Genomic DNA, 23,080 nt, shown 5'->3' with positions numbered 1-23,080 from the left:
GAAAATGTTCAATTGAAAGCGAATTGTTCGAAAATTTCTATTCAAAAAGGATAACAGATTTTGGAAAAAAAATGTTTGCATTTCGCTATTATTTTGTCTGCTCCTAAGTTAATCCCATTAGTCAGATTTGCTAACCGGTTCATACTAATATCTACTTTTATCTACTTGATCTACTTTTACTTTTTTATCGGCTTTAGTTTTTGATTTTACCGAGAGGATGTATTTGGCTTTTCTCATTTCCGTAATTTTTGATGAAATTAGAGTTCCATTCATGATTTGTTCTGTATTTTTTGGCATGTATGTTTATATTAAGTGGAAACCAGTTTGCTAGACCAATTGTTGGTTCAGCTCCAAAGGCAAACAAAACTTTTCTCATTCTTGACTTACCTTGCAATTATATTGCTTAAGAATTCACTACTTGATTTTGATCTTATTTTGAACTCCCATATTAGATTTAGATTAAAGATTCTAGGTTTTTTTAAAGAGTTTCTAGGTTTTTTATGTTCTGCACCCGATTATTAGAACAAATTGAGAATTTAAATTCCTATCAAAACCAATAGAGCGCACTTTACACTTACAGTTGCCTACTAGTTACAAAACCGCTTGAGATTTGGTTTGAAAACGGATAGATGTTGATTTATGGATATCATGTGTTGGAAAATTTAATTGTTTTTGTGATTGAAAAAAAGCTGGCAGTTGATTTCTGGTCTTTCATTTTGTTTGCATGAGTGGTCATTCTAGTGAAATAAAAAAATTTTTATTTACTCCTATTGAGGCAGACTATCTCTGCTTCAATTGGCAGTGAGACAAGATTGTGGATCATTGCGGTCGGAACGTTACCAAGACTTCAAAATTTTCACTTCAGGTGAAGAAAAATGTGGCCTTCATGGAGTCGGCACTGCAATTCAGCTGAAGCTAGCCAACTGTGTGATGTCCTGGCGCCCCTATGCCATTTGAGACTCTCTGCAAAACCATTCCCCATCTCTCTTATTTCCACCTACAGCCCCACGGAAGACGCTGACCCATGCGTCAAGGAGATCTTCCACATGCATTTCAACAATCTCTTAGACTCAATCCCAATAAAGACTTCCTGCAGTCAGCCGGAGACTGAAACGCTAAGCTAGATGCCCCCTCCCGACCGAGAATGCAGCCATCGGAAGTTGAACTCTGGGTAGCAGAAAAGATAACGATGACCACTTAGCCCAGAGGGCCCTAGATAGAGGACTCCTTGTCACCAACACAACCTGCAAGAAAACCCCCGTGTCCTGTTCACCTGGCTCTTCAACGGCCACTGGACAAATAATCAGATTGACTACATCTTGCTCAAACAGCGGTGGTGTTGCTCAGTCCATGACGTCGCCTCTATACGCACAATACTGTCCTCGACTCAGATCATAAAACGCTCTTGGCCGAGATCCGTTTCAAGCCGAAAGCATATACCAAAAAGGACCGCCAGAGCTACCTCGACATCGCTTCCCTTCAGAACCAGCTGTCCTTGACAGCTACAGGTACTCTCTCCGCTCGCTTCTCCCAACATTTCGGATGACCTCAACATCGAGACGATGTGGTCCTCAATCCGCAATGCGATGTCAGCAGCTTCAACGAGATCCCTACCAAAGAAGGGACCAGCCCATAAGCCATGGCTATCGCACGATTCTCTAGACCTCATTGCCAAAGGGCCCCAATGCCGCTCGAGGAAGATGATAAAAAATGCTAGTACGGCAGTCCTGAAGAGTGTCCGCGCCGACAATTTCGCAAAATTTGGTAGACTAGCCGATGAAGTCCAGGCGGCTGATGAAGTCGGCAACAACCGCCTTGTCTACAAGACTATCAAAACAATCTTTGACAAACACTCCACATGCAGCGAAGCGTTGAAGATTTCCAACGGCCAACCCATCGCTGACAGCAACAAAAAAATCGAAGCATGAGCAGCCTATTTTGAGTCACTCCTAAACAATCTTGTCGACAACTCAGCAGATATCAGCCCGCGAGCCAAAGTCGACGATTCCTCCCCCAGTAGTGCAGAGGTTACCCTTGCTCTCAAAGCACTGAAAACATGCAAAGCTGCTGGCACCAACCAGCTGCCCCCACCCGAGCTTTTAATTTTGCAGCCGGCGAGATTTCACCACCTCTCTCGGCTTTGTTTGGGAAAATATGGACAGGTACAGACGTTCCCAGTTATTGGAAAGACGCCATTATTGTCTCTTTGCACAGGAAGGGAGACAAGGGCGTTTGCTCCAAATACCGGGGCAAAACTTTCCTGAACATTGCGTGTAAGCTACTTGAAATAGGGATGCGCAAGAGAATTGAACCAGCCTATGCCCCCCCTACGTGCAAGAATCAGGCAGGCTTCAAACGCAGTGTTGTTTGCAGGGACCAAATTTTCTCGCATAGACAATTTCATGAGCAGAGAATCCAGTTTGACCGCCTCACATCTGTGGTCTTCGCCGATTTTAGAGTAGCTTTTGACAACGTTAACCACCACTGCAATTGGAAGATTGCTGCAAGCCTTGGTCTTCCCAACAAAGTAATATTTATGCTACACGCGGAGAGCCGGAGCCAAATTTGAGTGACATCGCGATCCTTTGACATCAAAACCGGGGTTTGCGAACGCTCTATTTGAGCCCCCTTACTGTTCAACTTAGTCATCTACCATAACATGATCTCCGCGCTTCGAACTGGTAAGTTTGGTGTCAGCCTGGACGACTCCGCCGTGGCAGATCTCGACTAAGTTGATGATTTCGCATTAGTCGATGGCAACTTTTATGACGTCCAAAGACTTCTTGATGCCCTTAACAGTAACGCAGAGTCCTGCGGCCTAAAAACTAGCGTAAAGAAGACTGAACTCTGCAGCAAACAAGAAGGCTCCACTCTCTCCTGCAACGACGCCCAACTCAATCTCGTTGCACATTTCACAAATCTGGAGAGCTCGATCCAACTAAAGGGCAAAATAGCCCGAAAAGTGAACTCCCGCATAGGCAGAGCCACCCAGAGTTGCAAGAACCTTGATAAGTTCTGTTGCTTGAAAGACATTCTGCGCTCGTTGAAGACCAAAGTATACAATGCTTGATCACAAATGTGCTTCTCTATTCCTGTGAAACCTGGCGCTCCGCGCCTCAAAGCTGAAGAATTTGATGGGATTCAACAAGAGGTGCCGGCGAAGAACTCATGGAGCCCCCAGAGTATCAGCAACCTCGACATCTCCATCAAACGTAGACGCTTGAAATGGCTGGGTCACGATCTTAGGTTGCCTGAGAAATGTTTCCCCGACGCCACCCTTGAGGTCGTCAGGGGACCCTCTTCAAAGCGGCCACCCGGTGGTGTAAAAATCACCTGGAGAAGCATCGTGTGCGAAGAACTCAAACAACACCTCAAGCCACCAAGGATGTCTCACAAGAAGTGAAATGAAGAGTGGTTCTCCATTGCCAAAGAAACAGCTAATTTGTGACAGTTGTGGCGGGTAATGCTCAATCCCAACTGAAAAGCCCGATGGTGATTATGATAAACATTATTTGCTATTGCACATGAGCTGGCCTCCTTGTATATTTTATTAATCATTAGCGTACTACCTTGTTTATTTTATTAATCATTATCGTAGCCTCTACCTGCTATGCAGGTACCACTTAATTTTATTTTCATTTTTAACCCCATTTTATTGTCAGTATTTTATCTGTACCTCACCTCCCTCAATATGCATATTAACGAAGAAGAGGAGGAATATAGCCCACTTTAGCGGGAGGCTAAAAAATCATCAAGCAGCTTGAAAATAAATTTTGTTTATATACTATCCCACTACTATAAAAGACAATTCTTGAGAGAAACCAAAATTGATAAGCGTTTTATTATAGAATTGAATTAAAAGTTCACCTGGAGGCTTGAAAATGTGAACGATAGACCAATTTAAATCATGCAAACTAGACAGTTCAAAGCGATAAGTTCTATAAGAAATCAAGATCTTACTAGCCGAATAAGAAAAAATTGTTATACGGGAGCAATGAAACAGGGGTAAGACAATCATAATCAAATTATTTTATTTTATCAAAATTTACTTCGCAAGAAAACTGTTAACAAATAGTGGTTGAAAACATTCAGAAAATACAATTGTATTCTACATTGATAAGATTCTGGCATCCGAATAGATTCTGTTCTCATCTCCTACGAAAAAAGGGGAGGCGATTATGAGGACTGAAGGAGGAAGTGACGGAAGAGCGAAAAAGATAAAAGCATAAAGAGAAGAAAGGGATCAAACAAAACAAAGAAAAAAAGAACAGACAAATCAGGAAAAAGAACGACAAAAAGGAGAAATATAAAACAGAGAGTTTTTGGAAACAAAGAGAAGACAAAAATGAAGTAGAGGGAAAACAGAAAATATAAAGCTGGAAATAGTGCAGAAATTAAAGAGATATAAAACAAGTGACACAAAAAGCAAGTGAGAGAAAGAGAAAACGTTAGATAAAGAACAAGAGTGAAGGAGAGAGAGAGAAAGAAAGAAAGAAGGAAAGTGTGAGAGAGAGAGAGAATGAGAGAGAGAGGGCGAGCGATAGAGGAAAGGAATTAAGGCACATGACAAATAATTAGAAACTGTAATTAGAGGAAATTGCAAAAAAAGAAAGAAAATGATAGACCAAAAGCACGAAAATTGGATTTCAGGTGAAACGAAACAAAAAGAAGAAGAAAGAGGTGAAAAACAGGCAGAAAATAAAAAAGCAAGAGCAATAGACACAAAAACATAAGAAGAAAAAACTAGATTTCTTGTTTATTTGTGATTGAAAAATGTTTTGTAGAAAGAAAAGTTATACGAACAAAGGAGGACGAAGAGACAGACAGAAAGAGAAGGAGAAGAAGAAGATCAACAGAAGAGAGTTATAGAAGGAGAAAGAAACTCAGAGAAGAATAAATGAAAAGAAAAAAATAAAAAGATTAATAGATAGAACGAGAAACAGGATAACAAACTGAAACAAGAGATAGAACTTAAGAAGTCTAAAAAAGAGGAAAGACAACAGATACAGAATTGATAGAGAGAACGAACGAGAGGGAAGGAGAGAGTAAAGAAAATTCAGAAGTTAAGGTGGAAGACGTAATGGAGAGAGTTGAGCAACAGGAGATCGAAAAGGGATGACAGAAAATTTTAAAAAAATGAGAAAAATGGAAATGTAATACGAAGAAAAATCAAGAAGAACAGTAAAAGATCCGAAAATAGAAACATATGTAATGAAAGATCAATGGCGAACAATGTGCAAAGTAGAAAAAGAGGAATGAAACTGAGAGAAAAATCGCGAGACGGAACACAGCGAAAAAAAAAACGAACAAGAAAATAGAAAGAGATAAACGAGGAAGACAAATGGAGCGTGAGGGAGAACATCTTGCACAAACAAATTGAAACAATTAGAAGAAAATAAACTATAGAATAAAAAATAAGACAGAGAGAGAGAGAGAGAGAGAGAGAGAGAGAGCGGAAGAGAGAAAAACGAGGATCGGATACGATAGGGAGTTGAAAATGGAAGAACCAAAAAAAGGTAGTGAACAAAAAACTGAACAAGAGAAGGACAGATAAAAAAAGAAAGAAAATGAAAAAGAAAAGAGAGAGACGCGTGAACAGGATTCAAGGAGGTAGAAACAAAAAACAATTATTCTATGGGAAAAAAGATAGAAAAAAGGAAAAAAGAAAAGAGTCAAGAAAGAAACAAATTCAAGCAATAGACACAGACAAAAAGACCAATAAAAACTGAACTAGTAAACTGTCAATTGGAGGAAAAACGAAGAATGAAGATGGAACAAAAGAAAAATGTAGAGAAAGAAATTGAAAAAAAAAACGAACGATATTGTTGGGAGAGAAACCAATTTCCAATCTTATTTATTTTACATCTGAAATATTACCATAATTAATTGGTCTCAAACGAAGTTTGTAGCATTTATATTAGTCCTGTCGGTCTTTTTTATGAGATTTTTCGCTTGAACAATTTTTCGTCTGACGTCTTTGACTTTTCGTCCTCAAAAACTGGATAAACAGGCAGCGCCCAGCGGGCATTAAGTGCTCTTAGAGCCTTTCAGGTCTGTTTCAGCTCAAACTGTTTTGGAGACTTATACTTATACTGATGTTCTGAAGGGCGGTTCTTAGAGGTTGAGACACCCCCCCCCTTGTTGACCCCCACCCCCACTATTGCCTCCAACCCCCCCCCCCCACCGCGCTGTTGCCCCACCCCCAAACCCAGTGCTGCTCCCCATCAGCCCCCTGTGCACCCCCCCCCCCCGTGGCTAGCTACTGACCAAGCCAACCACTCGCCGGTCGTTTGAGAGCAATTCGCCCGACGTTAGTCGGTTATACTTATAAAATATGTTAGCTATTGAAGTAAATTTGATTACATTAAAATTGCTGCAGGAAAAGGTTATAAATTAATGACAAACCTTGCGAGGCGAGATCACATTGAGTTGAATGAGGTCCAAAACAGCAGTCACTAATCAGGTATTTGTTGAATAAATTCATAGCGTGACATCTAGTGGCGTGACAGAGCTAAGCAAATCTACAGATCGATGGTTCGTACATAAATAGTTTTTTGTGAAAATTCAGATTTGTACAAGTTAGTTTTACGAACCATCAAAAAGAATAAAACAATAAGGGTATATTTTTTTCGAAACCAGAAATTTTTTCAATTAAAGGCAATACAAATTAAACATTTTAGTTGCTGTCGCCTTGCAATGTAATAAATTCTTGAAAACAAAAAACGAAGAGGCCCGATAATGCGAGTTTGCACACAATGTTTCGATCCCTCTTATCCACAATCTTAATTGATTTAATTTTTGACTTAACTGTATAACAAATGAAGAGAACAGATGTACAAAAATTCGATATTAATGCACGACAAAAATTGTTACAAACACAAACGGATAATAACAGGTCAAACCGCGTTAGACAGTTTCTGATAATTGTCATTAATAAAACTTCGCGATAACACAGACAAAAAAAAACAAACAAAAAAATTATTTGTGGCAGAAACTCAATATCTAGTTTTAGAAACCCTTAGTAGCGAATACAAAATACCATTAGATGAAACTAAAGTTACACAAGTTCACTTCTCCTCAATTACAAAACAGATGGGACACATACCTAATGGGACTAGATAATCAGTCGAGAAGAAGAAAAAAAACGGGCGAAGCATAAAAATCCCACCAATTTTTTTTTCAAAATAACTTAATTTAAAGAGCATAAAGACTATTAGCCTTTTGCAAAAAAAAATTTTGAATTTAATTACTTATAAATCCTTAAGGGATCTATCTTTGGTGAGGCTAAGCCATAGTACAGGACAAAAGAATAACTAAAGATATAAAATAACAGACAAACTTACAATAATATTACGAAAACCCAAATTATTGAAGCATTTAATGTCGTCGTCTAATATCTGAAAAATATTTTTTTTATATTCAGATTATTTATTATATTGTTTAGGTTAGTATTTAGATAACAAGTTATATGCTAACAAAAATTCGGATAGATTTAGTTATAAGTCCTTAGGGAATCTATCTTTGGTGAGACTATGCCATATGACAGGACGAAAAAATAACTAAAGATACATAATAACAGAAAAATTTACAAAATTAATACGAAAAAACAACTTATTGAAGCATTTAACGTCATTGTCTAATATTTTGGAGTTTATTTGTTATTATTTTAATTACTATTTATTTTGTTTAAGTTAGAATTTAGATAAGAAAATGTATATTTTTACTTGGATGTTCTTTGAATTCATCTTGTGTTGAATTTAAAGTTTTTGAAGGAAACCAAAAAACAAACAGGAAATTTTATCGCCAACAAAATTTTTTTAGAAAAGGCATGGCGTCAAAGATAAAAACATCGCTGATTTTAGTATAAAACCAGTAGATTTGTTGAAGTTCAAACCACAATTAAGTGGAAGGAACAAGTCATTCATGATGCTAGATTCAATAAAAAGATGCTCTTAACTTTTGTCTTTTACAAGAAAAAATTTAAAATTGGGGACTTAATTGAAAAAAATTGCAGTCAAAACCAATAAATTGACAACAAAATAGAACAATGTCCAAATTTTTTTAAAAAAAATAGGCTATCAGGGAAAAATGTTGGATCTCCTAAACTGATCTTCGCCTCGCAAAATTCCTCCATAATTTCTAAACTTTTCCTGTAGCAATTTTAATGTAATCCCACGTTGATTCTACTGTCAACATCAATGGGCGTCTCACTTTTGTGATAATAATACTTTAAGGAACCAACAAATTTGTCTAATGTACGAAAATTTAAAAACAATTCTTAATTTCAAACCAACAGCTTTCAACAGAAAGCAATGAACACGATTTCTTATACCCTGATTGTAAGCCAATGAGATCATTTGTTAATTGGAATAGGTCCTAATTTTACAGAAAAGACAATGTTTACAGCAAAAACAAAAATTTAGTTGAAAGGTGTCAGGAAGGAGTCGAAGCCGTAAAAACAAACAGCGATTCGCTAATAACGTTCCTTCCGTTCAACTACAAATCTTCTCAAGGCATTCAACTTTGAAGGTTGTTGCAAAGTTCACAAAGTTTTGTGGACTATTTAATGAGGCGAATTTGTAAGTCAGCGTTTGTTTCGGGGGTTAAAAATTGAGTTCCATCATTTCTTGTCTGGAGCTCAAGCAAAACGCTTGGTTTAACAACATTTAAATGGAGTTTTACATCTGACATTTTGCCAAAAAAGAAAACTAAACAGTTAGTGAAGTAAATGGGATTACATTAAAATTGCTACAGGAAAACTTTAGAAATTATTGAGGCATTTTGCGAGGCGACGATCAATTTAAATTGGATAAAGAACAAAACAGCAGTCAAGAATAAGGTAATTTTTGAATAATTTCATAGCGTGACATTTATTGACGTGACACAGCTATGCAAATCTACAGATTGTTGATTCTAACATGCCGAGTTTCTTTGTATAATGTCAGATTTGTGCAGGTTAGCTTTACGAAACCTGAAAACGAATAAAACAATAAAGGTATTTAAGGTATAAGAGCCATCGGAAGAGCAACCCGGAAGTCTTTCAAACAAATTCAATACAAGTTAAGTATCTGACCCCTTTCATCCACAATCTTAATTGACTTATTTTTTTGACCTACCTCCATAAGAAATGAAAAGATGTTTAAAAAAATAGTTGCTTTTGTAAGATAAAACTGTTGCAACCCCAAACTATTAAACGAATTATTGAACGATAAGCCAAAAGCCGCCTTAGCGAACTTGTAATATCTCATTTTTAAAATTATAGAGTAAAATTAAACGACAGAACAAACAGCAAAAAAGTAAAGAAGGAAAATTTTTACGATAAAAAACTCAATTTCCAGTTTTAAAAGCACGTAGTTGCGAAATCAAAATATCAGATAAAGCCAAATTTACAAAGATTCACTTGATTTGAATTACAACGCAATAGGGACCCCTAATATATATGACTAGATAAACAGTTGAAAAAAAAAGAGACGAAGCTGAAAAATCCACCGAAATTTTTTGTTAAAAAATAATTTCAGAACTCTAAATATCCATTATACTTTCATAAAAAACTTTCTTATTTATATATTTATAAGTCCTCAAGGTCATTTATAAGTCCATTATCTGTTGGTACTAAGCTATGGGAGAGAACAAAAATAACTACAGATACATGAATAGAGAAAAACTTACAAACAATTCACATAAACGCAATTTACTGAAGCATTCAATGTCATCGGCTAATATCTGAGTGTTATGTGTTTTTATTTCGTTTATTATTTTTATTATCTTAGTCAATATATAAATGACAAGTTAAATGTGCTCACTTGAATGTCAATTGAATGTGATTTGTTTTTAATGCAAAAGTTTTGCAGGACAACAAAAAAGAAGAAGGAGATTTCTTCACCAACAGTTTTTTTTAGAAAAGGCAGAGTGTCAAAGATATGAAAAATCGGCTGTAACGTATATTGGTTGAAGGTTAAATCACACAAAATGGAAAAGCGCAATTCATTCATGAGGTTAACTCCAACTAAAGGAAGCTATTCACCCTTGTAGTTAATGAGAAAAAATCACACGACTGAAATGAAAAAAAAAACCGTCGCAGGCTAAAACGAGAAAATAAAAAATAAAGAGGGAGAAGATTGTTTATTTCACTGAAACATTTAGGTACTCAGGGACAACTTTTGAATTCTGTTTTTCATAATCTACACCAATGGGATGTCTCAGTATTGTCATAATGTTACTTTAGAGAGTCACAAAATTTGAACAGATTTACAAAAAAATTTTATTTCTTCTCGTAGTATTAGAGCCATTCAAGCCAATTGTTTTCAGCTGAAAGTCTTAAAAAAATGTTTACTAATATCTTTAGGGTAGTCCTAGGAGATCGTTCATCAATCGGAGTAAGTCCTATGTATACAGAAAGGACAATAATTACAGCAAAAGGGCATAACAAGGAGTCCAAACCATTAAAACAAACAACCTTTCGGTGATTACTTCCTTTCTAATTAACTAGAAATACTTTCAACGCATTGAGAACTTTGCATTTTGTAATAAGTCGACAAAAATCAACCAAAATCTTGCTCAAAACACATACTTTTCAACATCTTTTCAACAAACTCAAACAAAAGTCAAAACACATACTTTTCAACGACCATTTGGCATGCATGCAAAATATTAGGTTGTTTCAGATAACCTTTTTAGGAAGCCATTTATTGCACTTCAATTTATAGACACTAATACGAACGCAAGCAAAACACAAAGGTTCAAACAAAATACAAACACAGTGTTGATGTCATAAAAAATATGGGTAATGATTCGCAGAATACAATTTACTATAAAAATAAAATTCATTAGGCCATTTTTCAATGCGGCGGTTATTCATGAGTAGAATTTTGCTATGTGTTGGTACTTGTCTCTAAATGACGCGAGAGCCACTTAAATACAATCAAAAGAAATTGAAAAAAGCTATCCAATTTTTATTCATTTTCAATCCAATTTTGTCCGAGGAAATCAAAATTTTTATATTGTTAACGTCCTGATGAGACCAAAAACCAGGCTTTCTGCTGTACGTCAGTGAAGAATAGAAATTTGAACTTAACTTTACAGCAAAAAAAAACATTTTTGAACTAAGATTTTGATGCAAAAAAGTCTAAAATTTATCAAAAAAAGTCGCTTAAATTCAACAAAATCAATACCAAATTTCAAATATACACCAAAAAATGAACCTCTTTAGCTGCTCCAAAAAAATTCAATAACTGTTTTTAATTTATTCTTGCTTGATGAGCTCTATAAAGATACCGCTATTGGTTTTATACAACTAATTTTTCATTGGACAAAATATTTCATTCGACAACTTAACTGAACAAAATCTTTTAGATTAATTAATCTCAAACGTCTATCGGAGAAGAAAGTTATATATAGAATTAGATAGAAGAAACAGCAGTCTATAACTATGATAACTAAACCTTTACAATCGTGTATACATTCTTTAATGTACAGTGCCGAATCACAAATTGTACTTAGCATTATCACTGCAAAGACGAGTAGCACTTGGTTTGCTAATAGCAATGAAAACAAATCTTTTGCTCACGTTGGGAAAACAAAAATTCACGAATGAGATTTATGCCACTACGATAAGACTGATACGTTCCCAGTAATTTTTTGCTAACTGAAATCCGCAATTGCTATCTAAACTGAGCTCAGCTGCTTTTTGTATTCAGCGACTTGTGACTTCCTAATTTCATCATTTTCAACATTCCAATGTTCAAACTACAAAATGACTATGCGATGTTGTGCCGCATTAGAGAACTTATAATACTTGCCATTAATAAGACTGCAAGACAACAGAAAAAACAAAAGAAGAAAACAAATTTTTCATTGGAGAAAACTCAATAACTAGATTCAGAAGAATGTAATAGCGAAATAAATGTACCATCAGACAAACCCTAATGATACAATTTCTCTCGTACAGGTTGGGAACTGTACTCAATGGACTAGAAAGCCAGCCGACAAAAAAAACTTTTGAAAAAATTTTGGAAAAAGAATTGGGCGAGGCTCAAAAAACTATGGATCTTTTTTAAAAAATATTCAAAGTAATCAAAGCCATTCAAAAACTTCTTGGCAGATTTACTTATAGGTCATTAATAGACCTCTTTTTGGTTAATTTAGGCTATAAGACAACACTACATGATAACTACATATATAAAAATGTAGAAAAGTTTGCGGGAAATTTCCGGAAAGACAAATTATTAAGGATAAAAAAGTCACCGGCTAATATCTGAATTTTGATTGATTTAACTTCATTTATTTTGTATACATCATTTTTAACAGGTAAAAGACAAGTTGTATATATTCACTTTGATGTCATTTGAGGGGGACTTGTTTTTATTGCAAAATTTTTAAAGGACGACAAAAACAAGAACAAAAATTTAGCACTCAGAAAATTTTTAAGAAAAGGCTTAGTGTCAACGATATAAAACATCGGCTGCTGCAAAAAACCAAATTAAAAAAAGATTTTTCGGTCAAGAAGATGGATGGGACATCTAATGGATGAGACTAGGTTTTTAGTTGACAGAAAAAAATACAAAAATGAAGAGAACATTTTCTTAAAATATTACGAATTTTCGAAGCAAATAAAATTAATGTCGGAAAAACCATCAGCTATCAACTGACTGCATTGAATAGGTTATTTTACTCCAGATTGAGTCTCATGTCAATTGAAACCATTAGCTTTCAACAGAAAGGATTGAACACGTTTACCTATATTCTCATTGTAAGGTAATGACATCATGCATGAATCGAAATACCTCTTTCGTCTACAGAAAGGACAACAAATACTGGAAAAAGCCAACGAAAATCAAATAGATAAATGCCAGAACAGGGAGCGCAGGCCAATCAAAACAAACGTTTCTTTCGCTGATAATTTTTCTTCCGATCAGCTAGAAATCTTTTTATAACCATTGAAGCTTTCGAATTTTAAAAGGAAGACAAAAAAAGAACAAAAATTTAGCACTCAGAAAATTTTTAAGAAAACGCTTAGTGTCAACGATATAAAACATCGGCTGCAGCAAAAAACCAAATTAAAAAATGATTTATCGGTCAAAAAGATGGATGGGACATCTAGTGGATAAGACTAGGTTTTTAGTTGACAGAAAAAAATACAAAAATGAAGAGAACATTTTCTTAAAAAATTACAAATTTTCGAAGCAAAAAAATTAATGTCGGCAAAACCATCAGCTATCAACTGACTGCATTGAATAGGTTATTTTACTCCAGATTGAGTCTCATGTCAATTGAAACCATTAGCTTTAAACAGAAAGGATTAAACACGTTTACCTATTTTCTCATTGTAAGGCAATGACATCTTGCATTAATCGAAAAACGTCTTTTGTCTACAGAAAGGACAACAAATGCTGGAAAAAGCCAACGAAAATCAAATAGATAAATGCCAGAACAGGGAGCGCAGCCCAATCAAAACAAACGTTTCTTTCGCTGATAATTTTTCTTCCGATCAGCTAGAAATCTATTCAACACCATTGAAGCTTTCCATAGTGTTATAAGAAGACAAAATTTAAACAAAAACCACAATTATTAACATTTACCTAAAGATCGGAAAATTTTGTGGAAAATCATTCTTAGCCTCAACGTCTTGATAGCAAAAACTCAAAGGTGAAAAATCTAACCAGAAAGATTATGAGTCATTATTAAGCACAATTCACCCGTTCTTACTGGGAGAGACTTACAAGTTCACAGAATTGAATTTAAAAAATGTGAATTTTCCATTGTTTTTTTCATTCAAAAAACATTTTCAAACTCTCAACAACCCATATGTAAGAATGGAAAGCATTGAATTGGTTCACTCAATCCTCTTTAGGAAGCCAATTATTTCACTTTAAAAAAAACGGGGCTAAAATTTAGGACAAAGAAAATGCAAACAAAACACAAAAATTCTTTAGTGCCCTTGTCTTGTTCGCCTCTCGTTTGTCTCTCTTTGTTTTGAGTCTGTTCATTTTTATGATGTGATGTTATATGTTTAGGTTGATTTCAGAAGTCTTGAAAGAGTATTCAAAACGTCTTAGCTCTTTTGATATACACTCACGGTAGGAAAGTTCTCTATTGATATTAAGACGTCTAGGTGCCCCACAGTGCTAAAAAAGGCTATATATATATATATATATATATATATATATATATATATATATATATATATATATATATTTATATATATATATATATATATATATATATATATATATAGAAATATATATGGACTTGTTGGCCCATGGAATCCTCTGGCTGCTTCATCTTCCTGAAAACATACAATTCCGAAGGATGAGTTATTTCAGTCTGGGCAAGAACACAGGAAAGATCTGATGAAAGTACCAAAAAAATTGTGTGTTCGTGATCAGACTTTGTGCGTTTATCGGACTCTTGTGCGTTTCTGTCCAGAAATTCATGCATTCATGTTCAGATTTTTTTGCTTTCATGTTCTGATTTTTGTTTGATCATGTCCGGAGTTTCGTGCGTTCATCAGACTTTCGCGCATTCATGTTCATACATTCATGCGTTCAAGTTTAGACATTCGTGCATTCATGTTCAGATTTTCGTTTGTTCATGTCCGGAGTTTCGTGCGTTCATCAGACATTCGCGCATTCATGTTCAAACATTCATGCGTTCAGGTTCAGACATTCGTGCATTCATGTCCAGACTTTTGTGCCTTCACCAGACTATCGTGCGTACATAAAGGTTGTTTGGGATTGTTTGGACATGTCCAGATTTTCATGTGTTCATGTTTATATTTTTGTGCGTTCCTGTTCAGATTTGCGAGCTTTAGTGATTATTGGACCGTAAAAAATTATTTTCAAATTCTCAACAACCCCTATATATGCATGGAAAGCATTAAATTGGTTCATTTATTCCTCTTTAAGAAGCTAATTATTTCACTTTTAAAATAACGAGGCTAATACTTAGGACAATTAAATTGCAAACAAAACAAAAAAATTATGAATAAAAATGAAAACACATTGTTGAAGCCAAAACAAATATGCACGATAAATCCCTGAATCAAAATACTACAAAACAAAAGTTCATTTGGGCCTACTTTTGGCGTCAATGGGTTTTTTATGAGTACAACCTTGCTATGTAATGGTACTTATCTCTAAATGACACGAGCAAAAAACTAAAAACTGTGAAAAGAAACTGAAAAAAACTGTCCAAATTTTTATCAATTTTTTAATCAAAATAAATCCACGGAAATCAATTTCGTTAGATTTTAAACGTCCTGATGAGACTACCGAAGCCGGCCTCTTTTGATGTTTGTCTGTAAAAAACACAAAATTAATCCTAATTTTATTGTTAAGAGAAAGTTTTTTAATTAGGACTTTGATACGAAAAAATCTTAAAACTAGCAAAACTTACTCGTAGAGTCATCAAAATCACACCCAAATATCAAATAATCTCAAAAGTTTTATTCCTTAATAACTGCTCGCATAATGAAAAATAAGTAAAATATATACTTGATTTCAATTTCTACACTGAAGAATCTCTACAAGGAACAAAAATGATTGGCCGCAATTAACTAAACAAAAACTTTTTTTGATTTTATAGTCGGGAACCCAATAAGTGGGCTCTCCATTTGTCCGGACCCCATTAAGGGGGTCCGGAGAAACATTACAAACAAACTTTTCATAAGAGCTATAATTTCCAATAGGAGGCTTTTCAGAGGCATTAATGTCTCAAACGTCTAACAGTGAGGTGAGTTATATATAAAATTAAATAGAGGAAAACCAGCCATCTTTAATTATGATAACTATACCTTTATAATCGTGTGTAATCCGTAATGTGTAGTCCTGGCACAAAGGCTGTACTTAGCCATTTCAGCGCAAATACGAAAATTAATTGGTCCGCATGTAGCAATCGAAACGAAAATTTTGTTCAGAGTGGGAAAAAAGTTCCCAAATGAAAACTATGCCACTTCCATAAGTCTGTAATTATTTCCCGGTCATTTGTTACAAACTGAAGAACTCTGTTAGCATCTGACTTGAGCTCAGCTGCTCATTACATTCAAGGACTCATGGTTTCCTAATCTATTAATTTCCCGACTAGCAGCTGCCATACTTTCACTGAATTACACATTTTAATCTTTTTGGCATTTTTTGTGTGACATAAAAGGAAAAATAGTTAAACTGATATTAACTTCTGTTACTTTCAACCACACTGACCCACATTCAGAATTACTAAATTCATAAGTTCTAGAGCGGTTTTTGGTGTCTGGTGTGTTTTTTGAAGGAATCAGTTTCTTAAACAAAAAGTAGCGAGCTGTAATAAAATTAGCCTCTGAAGCTTGTGCTCGCTCGCTAGTCTCTCGCACATCTCTTTCTTGTCTTGTTCGCCTCTCGTTCGTCTCTCTTTGCTTTGACTCTGTTCATTTGTATAATGTGATGTTATATGTTTAGGTTGATTTCAGAAGTCTTGAATGAGTTTTCATAAAATCTTAGCTTTTTAGACGTTCACTTTATTCTGAATATCGGTAGATAAACACCGAAACCTTAATTTTGGTAAAAAGTCACGGTAGGATAATAAGGCTGTTTCTCCATTGGTATTAAGATTTCTAGGTGCCCAGGTTTCTAAAAAAAGACTATAAATATATTGATTTGTTGACTCATGGAACCCTCTGGCTTCTTCATCTTCTTGAAAACATACAATCCCGAAGGATGAGTTTTTTCAGTGTGGGCAAGAACACAGGAAAGATCTGATGGAAGTACAAAAAAATTTGTGCGATCATGATCAGACTTTTGTGCGTTTTTCAGACTCTTGTGCGTTCCTGTTCAGAAATTTTTGCTTTCATTTTCAGACTTTTGTACGTTCATGTTCAGATTTTCGAGCGTTAATGTCCGGACTTTGTGGATTTACCAGACATTCGTGCGTTCAAGTCCACAGTTTCGTGCGTTTGCCAGACTTTCGTGCGTTCATGTTCATACATTCGGGCGTTCAAGTTCAGACGTTCGTGCGTTCATGTCTAGACTTTGGCGCGTTCATCAGACACTCGTGCGTCCATAATCACTTTTTTGTGTGTTTGTGTTCACATTTTCATTTGCTCGTGTCCACACTTTGGTGTGTTTACCAGACTTTGCTGCGTTCATGGTCAGACTCTCACGCGTTTATCAGACTCTTGGTCAGATTTTTTCCCAGATTTTCATGCGTTCTTCAGACTTTCGTGCGTTCGTGTTCAGACTTTCGAATCTTCATGTTCAGAATTTCTTGCGTTCAAGTTTAGGCTTTTGTGCGCTCTTGTTCAGACTTGCAAGCGTTCATGTCCAGGCTTTCGTGCATTCGTGCTCAGACTTCCGTGCATTCATGTTCAGATTTCCGTGCGTTCACCAGACTTTCGTGCTTTCATGTTCACATTTTCATACGTTTTTTGATGTTTCAACATTATGTAATTTTGAACGCACGACCTCCCCTTGAGCGTTAGTTGTCGGTGTGGACATCCTTGCTTCTGGACCTCAACTTGGGACTTTAACTAATTATGCCTCCCGCAGTATATCTAAAATGATATTAAGTTGCTGTGCGGAATTTCGAATCAGCGGTATTGTAATACCAATTATAAATTTCTATTATATTAAAATTTTTCACCTAAACTTTTAAAACGATTTTATTTCAATCCAGTTTATTAACCCTCTATCGTTTAACCCCACTGTCATTTATTTAACTCCTATCTTTCACCCCGATTTATTAAACCATCTATTTTCAAGCCAATTTAATTTAACCCCTCTATAACGAAATCTTTATTTCATAAAAAATAGACTATTAAATTAGTAAAAACAATTAATTGGCCATGCCTCGTGGGTCAGGGCCATGCCTCATCGGCGCATGCGAATTGATATGAAACTATCACAAACGAACATAAGATTAGGTTATCCCTTCAATTTTGACGATATATGCCTTTGATGTCGACTGCTAGTTGGTGGCATGAAATGATAGAGGAGCGAATTGATAGAGGGGTTAAATGATATGATGTTAAGATATGCGGGGTTACATGAATAGGGGTGAAAAGCAGTAGGACCGATAAATCAAGCTAACACTTAATTGTCCGTCAATTCGTAGTCGCTGGGTTTACAGTCCTCGAACCCGAGTCCAGTTATCAATAGCAATAATTGCTAAAAAGTTCAATAATTGCGGCACATGCAAAAAAATTTGGCTTCATTTCAGTAATTGTTTGTAAATGCTTTTGGAGTCAATGAACCCACCATCCTATCCAACTTACTGAAAATTACTGTTTGAATTTTGCCTCTGGAACAGAACGGCTGTTCAAAATCAGGTTTGTTTTGATGGTCAACTTATGGTAATGGATATAGGTTAAATGAAGACTAAGCGAGGGAGAAGGGGTGTATATCAGAAAAAACCCAAAACTTATGTTAAGGAAGTCCGAAGAAAACTATTTATTCGAATTCTGAGTTCTTTTCAGTTCGCCAAAAACATATTTGAAATGCGAATTGTCGACATCATTTAAAGAAATAAACAACATATATTATGTACACATACACATACTGAAAAACAATGTACCCTAAAATTGTACAATAACTGATTCAACCAGACACTTGACCACGACACTAAGCACTCAGTAACTAACACATGAATTTTTTTAAAGATTTTAAAGAAAATTTTGAGGTTAACGGAAGTAAATAATAAAATTAGAAGATAAAAACGAACAAAAAGTAATTTCAAGTTTGGTCAACTAGATCTATTTTCGTGAACACAATCTTCGTGTTTAAGCGTTTAAGTGTGTTGAAATAGAGAAACGTGTCTCTACATCCCCCCCCCCCCGAACTTCGTGATAAATCGCATAACAGGTATGCAAATTAAAAGTTTTTTTCGAGGAGAAAATACATCAGAATTGCTTCTCTTGAGCTCTTAGTAAAGTTTGAATTGAGAAAATTATAAAATGTAGAGAAATCATCACATGCTACAGAAGTTCAATTATTCATCATCAGTGTTCATTTTGTTAAGCAAAATCAGTTAATCACTCACCCAATATGGTCATGCCTCAGCGGCCCATGGAAACTGATATGAAACTCTTACAATGGAACATACGGGATCAAGTTGTGCTCTTAATTATGACAAAACATGCCTTTAATGTCGACTGCTAATTTGCGGGATGAAGTGATAGAGGGTTGAAATAATAGCGGGGTTAAATGTAGAGGAGTTTTTAAATGATATGATATTAAAATATGTGGGTGTTTGATCGTTCGGGTGTGAGAATTTCTTTTCGAGTCACATGGGCGACTGAGGCATGGTGCTGGCCGGAGAGGGACTTGATATGTCCTAGTTTAATAGCCCTAATTTTATTAAAATCGGGGTGAAATGATAGAGGGTTTAAATGATAGTGGGGTTAAATGATAGAGGGGTTAATAAATAGGCGAGAAATGAGGTGGGGGTAGGGGGGGGGGAGGGGGTAAACAAATGGGGTCACCGAGCTAATCTACGATTTGTGGGATTAAAGAGGAAAATGGCCCACTTCATTTGGTAGGGGAACTGGCTCGTAATGCTAGTCGGCTGGCTTTTATGTGGCAAACAATCTCATCCAGACTTTGCATTTTGAACCATTCGAGTATAAATATCTGCCCAGACCATGAATTTTATACTCCAATCACTTTACCTCAGACTTCATTCTTTTGAACAGACTCAGCTGGGCATAGTACTGGATTGGGCAATAAAACAGGGGCTTCCTACTAATAATCAATCTGGCTTTTGGACATATTACAAAAGAGATGACCCTATTCCACCTGGTCCAAATGCTCAGAAATTGAGGAGAACTGCGCCTTTCTACGGTGAAAAAGGACCTATACCTGAGATTTTGTGGCGCAATGAGTCACAGCCTGGAAACGTTCTTGATGATGACGAGCGGGACGAGATGTGCACTGCACAGAGTCGTCCAGGCAGACAGCCAGAGTTCCTGGGTATCGATGACTATGAGTGTGATGGCAAAGTACTGCATTATATAGTTTGTCAAATTCGAATGAATTAATTAGTTAACAATTGGAGTTATCTCTCAAATTATAATCACACTATAACCTGATAATCCAGGTAATAACTCTATAATGACTATCTTAGTTTGCCATAGATGAACATTTTAAAAATAGCTTAGTTTTAGGGCTATTTATTGAACGTAATATAATTAATGCACTCTTTCCCACATTATCGAAGGTTTTTACCTCTAATTTTGGGCAAACAAAAAATTATTAATGGGGTCCAACAAATAAATGGAAATGAATTATTTTTGATGGGAAACAAAATGGGTAAAAGAGTACGAACAGAATGCTACATGGAAGGAATTGCTAGTGTGGCAGACTCTGATAGGAGGAGGGGGTGATTGTAGCAAATTTTGAGACATAAGTATCCTGGGAGCTATGCAATGAACAGGTCATGGGCAAAAATGAATTGATATTCTCTCTTTTTCAAAACGTTTCCAATATTATTTTACGCTGCAATTGTTTTCTTTTCCCGGCCGAGGTGTCAAATTAATGAAACAAAACAAAGATCATGTCTAAATGGGTTGAAAACAAATTTCACCCTTTTTTAGTGTTGATCTTACGTAATTTAACGTTTAATCTAGCGTTGATCTTACATAAACTCAGTACTCAAGTTCTTCGCGTTGATCTAACATAGTTAAGCATTTATTTTAGCGCTCATCTTGGTGACTGGACAATAGAACGAGAACAGAAAAGTTGGGATAATAGATCGAAAATTGAACTCTATTCTCATAGGCTGAAATCAGGAGCTATTTGTGGGTTGGCAATGAATTACCGCATCTGGCAATGCTTCGAAAGCCATGGCCATGTCTTTGCCGCCCGTGGGACTTCAAATGAATCTATCACAATAGAACAAAATATAACAACCGAACATATTATACGCTGTATACAATCTAAAAAATGTCTAGGTAGACTTACCTGCAACGTATGCAGGTGAGCAACATTGCAGGTGACATTACCTGAAAAATTACCTGCAAAAAATTGATACGTTTAATTTGTCTAGAATACGCTAATAAGAAATTACCTAGAATTGCAGGTATTTGAGATTGCTTGCAGGTAAGTTGCATTAAAGAACAGATTACTTGCAAGTCCTAGGTAAATTTACCTGCAATTTATAAATAATCTACCTGCAGTTTTTTTAAAGTGTAATAGTAAATAGAGGCGTTAATCTGATTGGCTAATACGCAACTTGAATAATTATATTTTCGATCTATTGTTTCAAAATTTAATTGGGAACTATTTTCTTTCGATCTATTTTCCTAACACTGCACATTTTACGTAAAGTAGCACCTATTCAGCATTTCTCTTCGCAAATAAATTCAAAACTTAATTCTCAGCGTTGAAAATTGGAAACTTAATCGATCTCTTGCACGCCGATCCTCGAGCAAAAATTAAACGCTGAGCTCAGTCAGTTCATATTGAATGAGATACCGTTTTCATAAGCGCTTATCCTCGAAAAAATGGTCGTAGAGATTTTCACTTCTTTCAGCGTTGATTTAACATAGTTTTAGCTTTCATCCTAATTTGGCTCAGGGCCCTTTTTTGAGAAAATATTGGGTTGATTCTATAACAAAGTTTTTTACATTCAACACAATCACCAGCACGTACAGTAGGTTTTGGTGTAATCCGATTTATAAAGAATACACAGCAAATAAATTTTCGGAAAATTAAGGCATTGTGGCACATTTGAAGAAGAGGCAACAAATGCACCAGAGTTTAGGTGTTCAACTCTACGATAAAGTGGTAAAACTGTTGAATTTATGTAAGACCAGTAATAGGGGCGTTTGAAAATTGAAAAATTTGCAACTAATATTTCATTCAGTTTTGCGGTGTTGCTGGTGAAACCGTGTATACTATTTAACATCAGCTGTAATTAATATTGAAAAATTCAAAATTTCAGTGTTTTTCATACATAGTATTGCAAGTATTGAAAGCGTTTAAATTCTGTTAGATCCGCATCAAAATTGAGCAGTGACTTATAATTCAGCACCTTCGGAGCATTCATGACTAAATTAAAATTAAAAAGATACTCGACTGACATAATTTGGCTACGTTTTTGTCGACTGTGGTCTATTAGCGTCTACTAACCTTTCCCTGCGTATATCATCCCGGATTGCTCATCATACAAAATTTACGTTTCTTAGTATTCATACTAGGTCATAAATGATTTGTATGAAATCTTGGTAATCATACAAGGATCTTATTTGACTTCCTGGAAATCATACATGGACAATGACATCATACAAAAATTTCAAAGCCTAAAAATCTATAATTTTCAATTTCTATCGCAATTGAAAAAAATTCTTGGAGATCATACGATGTCATCTATGGCTCATAAAACATTGACTGGGGTCAAAAATTCTTGTATAATATAGTCAGAGGATATATTAATTTATTGTATCGCATTTTCAGTCCACATTTAATTCTTTGTGTGTTAAAGGAATAACTTTGCAATTTGATTTTATTAACAAAACGAATTTGAGATTTAATGCAAAAATTTTGTAATTTTTGTAAAAGTTTTTGTTATATCAATGAGCTTTTATAGATATTATCTGGCTCCAGAGAATATCAAAAGTTCAGTTATCTTTTTTGACGTACATTTTTTATAGTGCTTGAATTTGAAATTCATGCCTATGATGATTAAAAAATTAATGTTGCCTCGCTATTATTGTCATTTCCGGATCAACACCTCAAAGTGTGATAATAAAGTCACAAGCTAGAACTCCAATTTGCTCAGGAGAGTTCTTTGCGAGTGAGACTTTTCTAAAAAAAGACCTTTCGATTTAATTTAGATTTAATTGCTTTCCATTTTATAAGACCTTTGCTTTAGATTTAATATTCTGGCTTTTCAATTACCTTTTCGTCTTAATTTTTACGCTATAAATGTCTTAAATTCAAATCTTCCTCAGCCTTACCTTTTTAGGTTGCCCTTTTAAGTTGCTCTCTTGCTTACTGTAGAGCCTTAGACTTCGTAGAAATTTAACGGCCAAATTTTGCTCAATTTGAAAAAAAAATTGACCGAACCTCGCTTCTATAGAGAGTTTTTTGACAATTCAGAGCCTCATTGAGGCTGA

The 23,080-nt window shown here is 35.4% G+C and overlaps 2 protein-coding genes across 9 annotated transcripts in view; one reads left to right on the top strand and one right to left on the bottom strand.

Annotated features, from left to right (window-relative positions):
• The window catches only part of LOC142343972 (uncharacterized), a 244,708-nt gene extending 224,018 nt beyond the window's left edge, over positions 1–20,690 (top strand). For 2 of the 4 annotated variants that reach the window (XR_012759234.1, XR_012759233.1), the window contains 2 exons: positions 19,658–20,061; positions 20,661–20,689. Coding sequence is in view for 2 of the 4 variants with exons in the window: in XM_075395391.1 (XP_075251506.1) it covers positions 19,658–20,002 (345 nt within the window). In the remaining 2 variants the exon portion in view is untranslated. Of the gene's footprint in view, positions 1–19,657; positions 20,063–20,660 lie in introns of those variants that run through there. The other 2 variants (XM_075395392.1, XM_075395391.1) reach the window with 2 other exon arrangements.
• LOC142343971 (uncharacterized) overlaps positions 1–23,080 on the bottom strand; it is a 286,528-nt gene that overhangs the window by 51,935 nt on the left and 211,513 nt on the right. The window lies entirely within an intron of this gene.

The sequence above is a fragment of the Convolutriloba macropyga genome, chromosome 8 (genome assembly GCF_964194025.1).
Source record: "Convolutriloba macropyga chromosome 8, txConMacr16.3, whole genome shotgun sequence".
NCBI classification, from domain to species: domain Eukaryota; kingdom Metazoa; phylum Xenacoelomorpha; order Acoela; family Convolutidae; genus Convolutriloba; species Convolutriloba macropyga.
This window is presented reverse-complemented; position numbering and strand designations above follow the sequence as displayed.